Below are 12947 nucleotides of genomic sequence, written 5' to 3'. Positions count from 1 at the left end.
GGGGTGGCCCAAACTTGGACTAGAGCCCCCTCTAAGGCAATCTGGACGCAAAAGATGGTCTAGTATGATCTGTCATTAGGAACACTATCAATTCCTTTTTCACTTCTCACTGGACCTATTTTTAAGTTTTTGATATATTTAATTTAAAAAATACACAAATACATTTTCTTCAAAGAGATTCATACTTTATAGAAGCCAAGCTTGAAGGTGCTGCTTAACCACTGTTCCTCCCTCTCCCTTCCCAAAATAATGGGACAGTTTAATGCAAAGTTTTTATACATCCACATGCATATATTTAAACAAATATACATATTCTCAACATAAATGGGAGACAATATATTGTTCCACAATTGGCTTTTTAAATCCTTTTTTTTTTTGAGACGGAGTCTCGCTCTGTTGCCCAGGCTGGAGTGCAGTGGCACGATCTCGGCTCACTGCAAGCTCTGCCTCCAGGGTTCACGCCATTCTCCTGCCTCAGCCTCCTGAGTAGCTGGGACTACAGGCGCCCGCCCACCACCATGCCCAGCTAATTTTTTTGTCTTTTTTAGTAGAGACGGGGTTTCACTGTGTTAGCCAGGATGGTCTCGATCTCCTGACCTTGTGATCCGCCTGCCTCGGCCTCCCAAAGTGCTGGGATTACAGGCTTGAGCCACTGTGCCCGGCCGGCTTTTTAACTCTTAATGCACTGATTATACAGGATGCTGAACAATTTTCTGGTATGCTTACTGGCCATTTTTTTTCTATGAGCTCTGTTTATAACCATTGCCTGTCTTTTCTATTGGGCTGTTACCAATAGGAAAGATGATTATTGATTTCTATTCTTACATATTGTGGACGCACATCTTTTGTTATATAGATTGCATAGACCTATTTTCCATTGCATTAATTTACCATTTCCTAACATTAATTTTGGGCAGACCATTTAACCCAAGCTTCAGTGTCCTTACCTAAACAATGAGGGTATCTCCTGCATAAGACTGTGGGGAGAATTGACTGATAAAACTGAATGATGCCTGGCACTCAGTAAATACTCAATAAACGTTAGCTATTCTTCACTATAGACTTGGGGCTGCAAGTCAGCTAAATGTTTCGTTCGGCCCATAGGATTCAAGTATATTTAAACCCTTCAGGTGAAGCATGCATTTCTAGTTGGCCATACCTTCCTCTGCCTCCCCAGTCTGTTTTCTACACCATAGCTTCTCAAATTTATGTCATCTGCCTTCCACTCTCTGAAGTTTTCTTTTTTTGAGACAGGGTCTCGCTCTGCCACCTAGGCTAGAGTGCAGTGGTGTAATCATAGCTAACTGTAATCTCAAACTCCTGGGCTCGAGTGATGCTACCACCTCAGCCTCCCGAGTAGCTGAGACTACAGGTGTGTGCCACCACACCCAGATAAATTTATTTTCTGTAGAGATGGGGTCTCACTATGTTGCCCAGATTGGTATCAAACTCCTGGCCTCAAGTAGTCCTCCAACCTTGTCCTCCCAAAGTTTTGGGATTACAGGTATGAGAGCCACCACACCGTTTTTACTGGCATTCAGTAAGTCTCCAAAGTTTTTAATGGATAAAAATAAAGCAGGTTTTGAAATTATGTATCGCCCATTATCATGGCAGCTCTATGTGTCCTGTACATACTACACAACTCCTGCATGTTGTTCACAGTTTATCACACTTATGAAGCACCCCCCAGGGTTGGGCAATATACAACCTGCATATCTGTACATGGCAGCCTGGCCGATATTTAAGAGGAATTTTCAAAGATTTCACAAGATGTATCCTTTGCTCTCACAACATCCACCTGTAGGATCAAGTTGGGTGGTGTGGTATCACTAGTTTATAGTTGGGGTAAGAGGTACACAGCTAGTAAGCCAGAAGTGGGGCTAAAGCTCTCAACGTTCAGACTGGAGCTGTGAAGGAGCGAGTCATCATGTCTCTGCTTGGTACCAGGTCAAAGGCAAGTTTAGGACTTCAGGATTTCCAGACGCCTCCCAGAGATCATCAGGAAAAAGTCCTAATAGAAATTACTACTTCTATAACAAAATTACAGGTGGCAATAGGCTGGCTAATAATGCATTACATGCATGTAAAACTATGTATGTTAAATGTTTCAAAAATAAAGAGCAAAACAAACACGAGTCTGACCACCAGGTTAATAGCTGAGGTCTTTATTTCAATTTCTATATACAGTAAAAGTGCTGCTGAGAATCTGCAGCGACCAGACAGAACATAAATTTAAATCTCTCTCAACAATTAGCAGCTTAAGATCTATCAACTACAGTGTTAACGTTCACACGTTCACAAGTGTCATTTCTTTACGTTTCAATTCGTGCAAGTGAGTTTTTATTCTTACACACTTTGATAAAACACACAGTCTAGTAGTCAATCCCTACTGAGGATATCACCTAGCATACACGACATACAGACAGTAATGTTAACGCTTAGAGCCACATTCAAAATCCCAGGTTTCATTTGGGGTTAGGGTGTGGGAACCATAATTTTGCCTGTGTCAGATTACAATAATGTTTGGTTTTGTTTTAGATGCATATTTTCCAAAGCTGAAAGACAGCTCCTCATTGGAACTCTCTCAGAACTCAGCATTTTCTTCTGACTGTACCTTAAAGGAACATGAAATCAGAAACAAAACCAAATGCAATGAAGACCAATAATATGCTCATTATTTGGACATGGCTAGTGAGGAAGGCTCGCTCCCAATATTTGTCTTGGCATCAGACTTTTACTCCATTTAGAACAGGGGAGAAAGAAGACCCTAGTCAGTGAAGTATAAAATTTAACCTACTTTTGCTTCTTAAGGAGCCAGTAGAGTGGAAAGCCTTCCTTACTAGGACATACTGAGTATACCAAGGAATGGAAATTGGAGCGGACAGAAATACCCTTCAATTATCATAAACAATGTAAAATGCGCATTCTACAACCTAAACAGTCACCCAGGCCAACACAGCCAGCTTCACTCACCCAGGCTAGGGGCATGGAAAAATAATCCAGGAATGTTTCATTTTAAAGGGAATGAATATAGTTTTCTTTTCTTTTCTTTTTTTAGAGGAGCATTCAAATGAGGCGAAGTTTCCACCCAGAACAACTGTTAAGCCATTAAAGCAAGGTTATAGAAGAGCTATGAAAAGACAAAAGAACCCAAGAACAAGCGCAATGAAAGAAACTCAAAATAACAGGATGGGCAGCAAAAGGTACAGGAAAGAATGAAAACAGACGCATGGTTACAAACAGCATTAAATGCACACAACTTCTGGGTCTGGTGAATAATTAAGGGACAAGAGGGCTAAAAAGCCATTACTGCACCTGATCTGCACTGAAGGTCCTTCCTAAGACACTCTGAGAAAGGAAGATAGAAAGTTAGCATGGGACTGTTTGGCTGGAGCGCAGGGAGCTTTCTACAGGTGAAAACCTTCCTTTGATAGAAACTGTTCCAGGGCAAATGGGGACAGTTTCAATCCATCTATCAAAGTGACTTCCAGTGCCCACAAAACTTAAGTCTTCAGGCAGTTTGGGGGACTCAAAGGTTCTAGCTTAGAAAAACAGGTGGATTGTGGCTAGGGCATCTTTTAAATAACTTTGTGGGGGCTCTCTACTCTGAGCAATTATACTAAAGCAGAAAGTTAGGAGAAACTGTTAGTTCAAAAAGTTCATAGTGTCCTTTGGCACTCCTGCCTAAAAAGTCACTGCGATATTTTTAGGCAAAGTTAACATTTTAATATATATAGGCTTGGGGATAATTTGTTTTTGGCATGAACATGAATTGGTTCTAATTATTTTTTTTAAAGAGAAAAATCACCCTTGTGGCCCTACTCTGGGTGCTAGTTTTGAGGGGGCAACAGAGCTAGCAGGTGTACTACAATCAGCTGAGGTTGGGGTGAAGACTGGGGTACCTGAGTTAAAATGTCAAAGTAGTTATGGAAACAACATGCTGGCTCTGAGAAATCCAGCTTGCCAAAGCAAAAGGAGGCTGGCACCGTTAGGTAAACTGTCCTTTCAGACAGGCAGGTCAATGCTAATCTAGTTCTGAAGGAACTTCCTGGTAAGGGGAAATAGGCAAAGCATACTTTGCTACTCTTTTCAGGGCATCTTACATGCACTTGGTTGCACAGAATGAGACCAAGAGGGAACAGCATTTGTGACCAATACTACAAATAATATGGAAAATTAACCAAGCTCCCTAGATAAACTCTAAATGTTCAAGTTCCACCAGGATGATGGAACTGGTTATGGGATGGGGGAAAGCAGCTCAGTTCATTTTTTTAAACCATCTATATAAGTCCACTGAGCATAATTAGGTTAGGTTAACAAGTCGGTTTACATTATAGGAAGCTGGCAACATTTCACACCCAAAACTTGGGTCCTTCTGACCCGACATTTCCTTCACTGCTCTTTAGGAGAATCACCTTTGGTTGATTCTCTTAGGCAGACAGAATAAAGCTTTGAAATTGAAATGCTGGGGCCAAAATGAAGACAGAAGACTCCACATCATCACTTTGGTTTCAGTAATTAGGGGTGTTAACAAAATAAATTAAGGAAACACAAGGACTTATTTATGACTCTTATAGTCTCAACTTTTCCTAAAGACAACCCCAGCCCAAGATCACTGGGTGAACATTTTCTTGGGGGGAAAAAAAAATCCCTATCCTACTACACTGGTTTGTGGAAACAGCCTCCTCCTCTCCTTGCACAACCCTTTCCTCTCCAACTAAGCTAAACCCATAAAACGGGGGTGTAGGGACATCGGGACACCAAAAGCAGCAGCAGCAGCCAGAGGGAGTTGAAACTGCATCTCAAAACAAGGGCGGCAGAGGGCAGCATTTACAGCAAGACTTTCTTACTCAAACTGTTTCAAGACAAGAGGGAGCAGCACACTTAAATATCCACACATTTCTTCATTTAAAAACATCACTTCTTTATTTCAAAGGAAAAATAAAAGACCCTCCCAACCCTGTCCAAAAAAACCCAATAATAATAATAACAATAATAAAAAATCCTATTAGAAACCATAAGGAAGCACTGAGAGTTTGAGTATTACATTCTTCAAGTATGCTGTTCGGATTTTTTATTTTTAGGTTGGTACCTATACACATATTAAAAAAACCTTAAAAGTGCGGCCAACAGATTTTGCTTAAAATTAAGTATTTAGAGGGCTACTTAAAAATACTGTAGTAGGACTGTGCAGTGATCCTTTGGGGGATGATGCTTTCACTTTTGTATCCTAGTAAAGGTTAAGGGGCAGGTTCAAAAGTGATCATACTTCCAGGGTTAGCGTAAGTGGCCAACTTGGGTGGGAAAGCCAGGGAGATCCATGTGTTCTTCCACGGACAACGAAAATCCACCCCGAATCCAAAAATTCAGACATGGAATGTGGTAGGATTTCACAGTAAAGTTAGTCTGGGATAGGGAGAGGTGATGAGCCCAAGGCAGGGTGTTAGGTTTAACTGGTTTGCCCTAATTAGGTTTTCGCATATTTTTAGTGGGTTTTAGTGCAGTCCTTCAAGCCACAATTTAGATTGCCCTTCGGTGTGCTCCAGATTGTTGGTTCATATTAAAGGACTGTTTAAGATTTGCATCCCAAGGAAAATCATGCTACATAAAAATGATCCAAGATTTTCGCCCAAAAAACTTCTTGGATAAAATCTAAAAAATACTATTGCAATTGCGTCTCTTGAAGAAAAAAACATTATTCTAAATGTAAACAGATTCACTCAACTCTTTTGTTGTTGTAGAAAACTTCAGAGTAGGTAAGTTGCTGTCTAACTCTCTGCTGCATGCACTCGCCAGAGGGTAGGGAACAATACCTTCTGTGCCAGCATCATCTAGGGGATGAAAAGAACCGTTCCACATAGCTGAAGAGGGCGTCCCAGTGCTTCCAGAGAAAGGCAATGAAAACCACAAGGAATAAAGTGCTGAACGTCCTGTTGCGAGTCTTCATGAGGGGAACCACACAGTTGGCTACAGTGGAGACAAAGACCAAAAGGACTGCCATGACAGCCAGGAGGATGTTGATGAGTTTGCCCAGAAGGTTCCGGGCAGTGGCATTCTCCAGCCCTTCTAGCTGCACCACCTGCTGCTGCTGCTGCTGCAGCTCCATCTTGGAGATGCGCGTCTGGCATGCCTCCAGGGCCTCCTGTGGGCCAGAACAGGCAAGAGTTAAGCCTTCTGCTCACAAGTACTCTGAGATGCTGACATGCCCCCTGGGCAAGCCAGATGCATCTTGAGCAATGCTAATGATTTTATAAATATGTTGAAGCCTTGAATGAATGGAAAAGTCTAGATGTATAACTCACTATTCAAGTGACTATTATTCCCCCAAATTGCCCTCCATTGCATTTCAGTGGGATGAGTCACAGGAAGCAGTGGCCACACTTAACATTTATTTAGTCTAGAACATTTTAATGACAAGACCACAAGTATATGCTCTTTTTTCATTGAAAATTAATCTAAGTTGCACAGAATATATTTGTTCAACATAAAAAAGTTCAAAGAGGATAGTCTCTCCTGACATTTCCTTCAATTCCAATCCCTGTCCCTGAAGCAATACTGTTTGTGTTCACCCTTTTATCTGTGTTTAAGTGTATACATATATGTGTCAAGGAAAATATATGGAATTTTTATTTTTATTTCCTATCTGTAAACTAAAAATAAAATCCTAAGCCCCCCAGCTGAATGAACGGACTCCCTCTTGGTCAAAGTGGACCCCAAAGAAACCTGAAAAAGTGAGTTCTTGGCAATGACGGGAAAGAGGCTGGACATGCCTCATTACATCCCCTCCCTTTTTGAGTTGCAGCACAAATGACCAACATTAATGTTAAAATAGAGATCATAAGACTGACAGAATGGACTCTTTGTGGCAGTAAGACACCAAATTATAAACAAGACCTAAGGCCATGCCAGACAAGGGTTAAATCTCACCCTACAAACCATAAAATCTCATCAGTTTTTTTTTTTTTTTTTTTTTGAGATGGAGTCTCGCTCTGTCGCCCAGGCTGGAGTGCAGTGGCGCGATCTCCACTCACTGCAAGCTCCGCCACCTCCTGAGTTCACGCCATTCTCCTGCCTCAGCCTCCCGAGAAGCTGGGACTACAGACGCCTGCCACCATGCCTGGCTAATATCTTCTGTATTTCTAGTAGAGACAGGGTTTCACTGTGTTTGCCAGGATGGTCTGGATCTCCTGACCTTGTGATCCGCCCACCTCGGCCTCCCAAAGTGCTGGGATTACAGGCGTGAGCCACTGCGCCAGGCCATCTCATCAGTTTTTAAAAAAATTAACTGGTATTAATGTGGCTTTCTTTCCAACCTGACTCGGGTATAGCATCACATGACAGACAGCAGACCCCATTAACTTAGGCATTCCTTTGTACTGACTTCAAGTTTTTACACAAAGCTTAACTCTTTCAATCAACTGCCAACTAAAAAATTCCTAAAACCCACTATGACTTAGTAGCCCCTACTTAGAGATGGCCCACCTTTTTGGGCCAAACCAATGTATAGTTTCCATGTATTGATTTAGGATTTTACTTACAATTCCTGTCTCCCTGAAATGTATAAAGCTAAACTAACCCAACTGCTTCGGGCATATTTTCTCAGGACCTCTTGAGACTGTGTTCCCCAGGCCATGGTTACTCATATCGGCTCAGAATAAACCTCTTTAAAATATTTTACAGGGGTTGGCTTTTCCAAACATGGAATAGTATCATACTATAGGAATCGATTCACAACTTGCTTTTTTTCATTCAACAGGGGTCCTGGTGATCTCTCCATGTCAATACACAGAATCTACCTCATTTTTTTTAACTGCTGCAGAGCATTTTATAGTATGGCTAGGCTATGTTATAATAGATGCAGCTAGTTCCCTCTTGGGGATTTTTAGGTTGTTTTCAACTTTTCCACTATAACAATGATGCAGTGAACATTCTTTGAACATGCTTCCTTATACACACTACCTGGTGTTTTCTAAGTCAAGTCAATCCCTGACATCAGTGGAAAGGGATCTCCGATCTGCCTTCTTAAGGGCACACTCTCCTTTAGGTTGATCCTCTGTAAAGAGGACACTATGCCCACACACTAGACCAAACATTAAAAGTGTCTATTTTTGCTACTTTTTTTGAGATGGAGTCTCGCTCTGTCACCGAGGCTAGAGTACAGTGGCACGATGTCAGCTCACTGCCAGCTCCACCTCCTGGGTTCACACCATTCTCCTGCCTCAGCCTCGCGAGTAGCTGGGACTACAGGTGCCCGCCAACACGCCTGGCTAATTTTTGTATTTTTAGTAGCGACGGGGTTTCACTGTGTTAGCCAGGATGGTCTTCATCTCCTGACCTCGTGATCTGCCCGCCTCGGCCTCCCAAAGTGCTGGGATTACAGGCGTGAGCCACCGCTCCTGGCCTGTTCTTGCTATTTTTTAACTTTATATTGTTTAATTTAAAAACCTATATTACCAAGACCTGATTGTATATTCTGTATCTCTCTCAATTACTAAAAAATACTTGAAAATAGTGTAAAATACTAATACATTAATGAAACGTTATTAGTAATGCAGTAGTGACATAAAGTGTTAATACATTAATGATCCCAATGTTTAGAACCACCAGTAACTAATAACAACTTGTCTTACAACATATGCAATTAGAATAAAGCTTCCATTTAATATATGCCTAATTCCCAATTTAAAAAAAAAAAGTGTCTGTTCTCCTCAAGGCCATGGCCTTCACCCATGAGTTTAAATTAATTCCAAAGTATTCAAGGGATAGAACGTATTTCCCTAGCTATGGTCAGATATCCTCCAAAGTTGGTTGGAGCCATGAGTTTTTCTGGTCTTGGTTTCAATGGGTCCTGGTTTCCTGGGATTTGAGGTAAGGCTTGGGTAACTTCAGACTGAAGCTAACTACAGACAGACAATGGATGCTGTCCAGTCCAGAAGGATCTTACGGAAAAAATAATTAAAACATAAGCAGGGCCTGAAGAAGATGGCATCTGGGTAAATGATCTAGACATTCCCTTGATTCTTTTAGGCTGTTGTGATACAAGTTTTCTGGCCCACTTCCCTTCTCCAAGACTAGCGTCTTTCAAAATGCTTTCATATGAAACCACTAAGAACTCTTCCCTTAGAAATACCTCCATATAGAAACAAGAAAAAATTAAATATTCTACTTCCTCATAGAATAAAACAGATGGGTGATTAGCCTTAATTAAACATGACTGCCTCATGGGTTATTCTTGCAAACTGTCAGGCAATGTGCCTAAATGAGATCTGGATTTGGCAGCTGGAATAAAAGCCCCCTTTCCCACAGAAGAAGACAAGGGCAAAATGGCCCTAATACTTGTCAGAGCTGCTTTTGAAGCAGTAATGGACAAATAGGATTCATGTGGTTTTCCACACACTGAGACTACTGTGATCCTAAGAAACATTTCCCAAGTACCAAGCAGACATACCAACCCAAAATGGTATAAACTTTTGAGAAATGCACCTCAATCATTTTAAGAGTAAGTGTACTCTTATATAGTTGATATAAGCTTTTCTTTGTTCTCTACCTTCTCATCTTTTTTCCTTCTGCTATTTTCCTTTTTTCTTTCTAACCCTACTGTATTTTGCATTTACACCTTTTCCTTCATACTAACCTGGATGTCCCGGGCCCGTTCATAGGACTGATATGCGATTTTTTCTTCCATGCTTGCCAGCTCCTGCTTCAAGTTCAAGATTTCATTCTGGTGGAGCTCTGTTAGGTCATTTAGCTGTTCTTCTAATCGTTCACATCTAAGGAGAAAAAAAAGGTTAGAATTTTATGCATTCTGTGAATATCTTTCCTGGCATTATTTACATCCAATCGCCAAAACCCATTCTACAAAGGAATAAAAGCACAAAGAAATTGAGTGGCCTGGGTTAACAGGGTGTGCTAGTGGGTACAGCTCTTAGTCTCTGCAAAAGATAGCTTGTCTCAAGGCCAAATCACACAGCAACACGGCTGTTCCATAATCTTTTCAATGCACAGTATTTGCAGTGATGCCAGCAGCCCTGATTAGCTTTGAGCATAACCATAATATTGAGGCAGTCGTTAGGCTACTCTGAACAACATATGGGAGAGGCAAAAGCTAGAGTACAATTAAGCAAGCCTCATGAAAAGATAACACACCAATGGAAACCAACCTTCTGGCAGTCACTAGTAGCTTATTCCAGAACTGGCCAGCTCACTCACCTGGATGTTTGTGATTCAGAGCCCTAGAATGCCAGAGCCAGAGGAGTCCATCATCCCCATGGCCAAGCACAAGTGTCTGGGACATTTCTGTCAATAAATATTTACTGAGAGCCTGCTATGTACCAGGCATATTCAAAGTACTAAGAATATTGTGGTAAGCAAGACAGAGTGCCTGCCCTCAGGAGTTTGTACTCTAAGGAGTCGGGGGCAAGATGATTTCCCATATGGAGAAGTAAAACAAAGAAGATCAATAGGGGTATAAGATGGAATGGTCAGGGAAGGTCTCTCTCCTATTCAATTCTATTAAACTATGAAGGCTGAAACTTGAGTGATACAAACAGAGCCTTGTTGAAATGTGGAGGGAAGAATGTCTTAAGCAGAGGAAATAGCAGGTATGAGGTTCTTAAGATGGGAATTAGCTTGGCATGTCTGAGGGTTAGAAAGTAGGCCAGTGTGGCTGGGAGAATAAAAGGGAGGTAGGGTTCCTTGGGAGTAGGAATTATTTTATTCATACTGTATCTCTAGCACTTAGGATGACATAAGGGAAGGTTCAGTAATCTACATAAAGACGGAACCTGGACAGGGCATCTAAGGAGAGGCAGGATTAGAAAAGTTTTTTTGTTTTTTTTTTTGAGATGGAGTCGCGCTCTTGTTGCCCAGGCTGAAGTGCAGTGGCGCAGTCTTGCCTCACTGCAACCTCCGCCTCCTGGGTTCAAGTGATTCTCCTGCCTCAGCTTCCTCAGCAGCTGGGATTACAGGCGCCCACCACCACACCCAGCTAATTTTTGTACTTTTAGTCGAGATGGGGTTTTGCCATGTTGGCCAAGCTGGTCTCAAACTCCTGACCTCAGATGATCTGCCCACCTTGGCTTCCCAAGGCGCTGGGATTACAGGCGTGAGCCACCATGCCCAGCCTAGAAAAGGTTTAAGGGATGAGATCAGAGATTCTAGGTGGAAAAATAAATGCGAGTAAAGGTCTGGAGAGAAATGGATGATAAATGTACAGAATAACTAGAATAGTGCATCTATGTTGGAGGAAAAAAAGGGAAATCTGGAAGATACGAAGAGCTGGGATTCTAGAATAGATAGTAAATGAGCCCAAAGCAGACTACTGAGTAGAGGAGTCACAAGATGAACATGTGTTTTTAGGAAAACGAGTTTTCTCATAGTGGTGAAGAAGACCGACTGGGGTAGGTTGTATGTGGAGTCCCAGGAACTAAAGAGCTAAGTAGGTAGGAGAAAGGTTGAAGACTCCACTTTTAAAAACAATAGAAACAGAGAGTAAAAGAAAGGGAAGAATAAACATATGTCTTAGCTTCTGGTGCGTAGAATGGAAACCTCTGTCAGGCAGAGGGCAGCTGGGTAGCTCTCATCCCAACAGGGAATGTATTACCACTCAGGTAGCATTTAACACCAGCATGTGAGTCTCAAGGGACTTCGTACTAAAAGAATAAAAATGCCAGAACAAACTCACACGTCTAAAACTATCTCCTTTCTTTCTTCTTTTTAATCACATCTATAATATGCAAACAAACTTTGAAGGAATATAATAAATTTCTCTGTTTAAGGTAATTTTTATGTTGCAGCATCATAAACATTCTCCCTCCCAATAATTATGCAATAAATAATAATACCCTAAACTCCATCGCTTTTCTAAAAAACAAGGATTTTTTTAAAAGGCATCGTCTCACCCTTCTTACGATGTTACTAAACTCTATTTAGTTCTTCTTTATCCTTTATAGGAATCCCTATACTGCCTTCTTTTATGCTGAAACTCTTCCTGTTACTGAAGTGACTGAACAGGTTAATGAGAAAGCAGTCCTACCTTTGATGAATAACTAGGGCCAAAGTTCTCTGTGACTCTGCCTTTTCCTTTCATCTGCTGCCCAGGGTATGTACTCAGAAACAGGTCCCATCTCTAGAATTGATTTTCCACCAAAATTTAAGTTCACAAAATGCCATAAGATTTTGTTAACATATTGTCTTTTCGTGACTGTCCTATGTTAGCCCACTCTTCTGTGGTGTTTTTGGTGTTTGATAATTTTATCATTCTCTCTCTTTACCAGAAAGGGGCAGGAGACTTTTTTAAAGCCACATTCCAAAGTGCTGGTCTCTTGGGATTTAAGGGAAAGGTTGTATCTGGCAGGAAATTACTCTCCTAAACTAAGGACTGTTGGGTAGCAGGGAGGGGAGCAGGGTGGTGGTCACCAGCCTACATCCTGATAAAAGCAGACACGTGGGATCTCTGCATGTGTCCCATAGGCTACCACACAACCTCTTAGCCTACAAATTTCAGGCTTCTTAGGAATCTTATTTGATATTAAACATGGCTCATACATACCAGTAGAACAGATTAAAAAATAGCAGCAGCAGCAACAGTTTAATCAGTGCCTACTATGCAAATTCATTTCAACAACCCCAAGAGGGTAGAAGGTATTATCTGCATTTTATAGATGAGGAAACAGAAGCTCAGAGAAGTTCTAAAGTGAATTGCCCAAGGGCACATAAATATTAAGGAGGGCAACAAGGATTTGAATCCAGTTTTGACTTTAAAATCCAAGTTCTTAAACTTTACAATGTGATGCCATTTTGAAACTCTAGAAACCCAGATCAACTAACTCTCCTCATAAGTAAGAAATCGGAGTCAGAGTGCTAGCAATCCAAATCACTTAGCCAAAGGGAGCTGGAAAGAACTACACTGATGTGATGGTTTGGAGTTCGATGTCAAAGTGGAGTTG

At 41.3% G+C, this 12947-nt stretch overlaps 1 protein-coding gene across 2 annotated transcripts in view; it reads right to left on the bottom strand.

The window, feature by feature from the left end:
- Positions 1–2149: 2149 nt before the first annotated feature.
- TMCC1 (transmembrane and coiled-coil domain family 1) overlaps positions 2150–12947 on the bottom strand; it is a 256192-nt gene continuing 245394 nt past the window's right edge. For both annotated transcript variants that reach the window (XM_011950688.1, XM_011950689.1), the window contains 2 exons: positions 9635–9770; positions 2150–6142 (listed from right to left, as the gene is read on the bottom strand). In XM_011950688.1, coding sequence (XP_011806078.1) covers positions 5828–6142; positions 9635–9770 — 451 coding nt within the window. In that variant the 3' untranslated portion in view covers positions 2150–5827. The remainder of the gene's footprint in view (positions 6143–9634; positions 9771–12947) is intronic.

The sequence above is a fragment of the Colobus angolensis genome, unplaced genomic scaffold (genome assembly GCF_000951035.1).
Source record: "Colobus angolensis palliatus isolate OR3802 unplaced genomic scaffold, Cang.pa_1.0 Scaffold31, whole genome shotgun sequence".
In the NCBI taxonomy this organism is placed as follows: domain Eukaryota; kingdom Metazoa; phylum Chordata; class Mammalia; order Primates; family Cercopithecidae; genus Colobus; species Colobus angolensis.
Note: the sequence above shows the minus strand (reverse complement) of the source record. Positions and strands in the feature narration are given on the sequence as shown.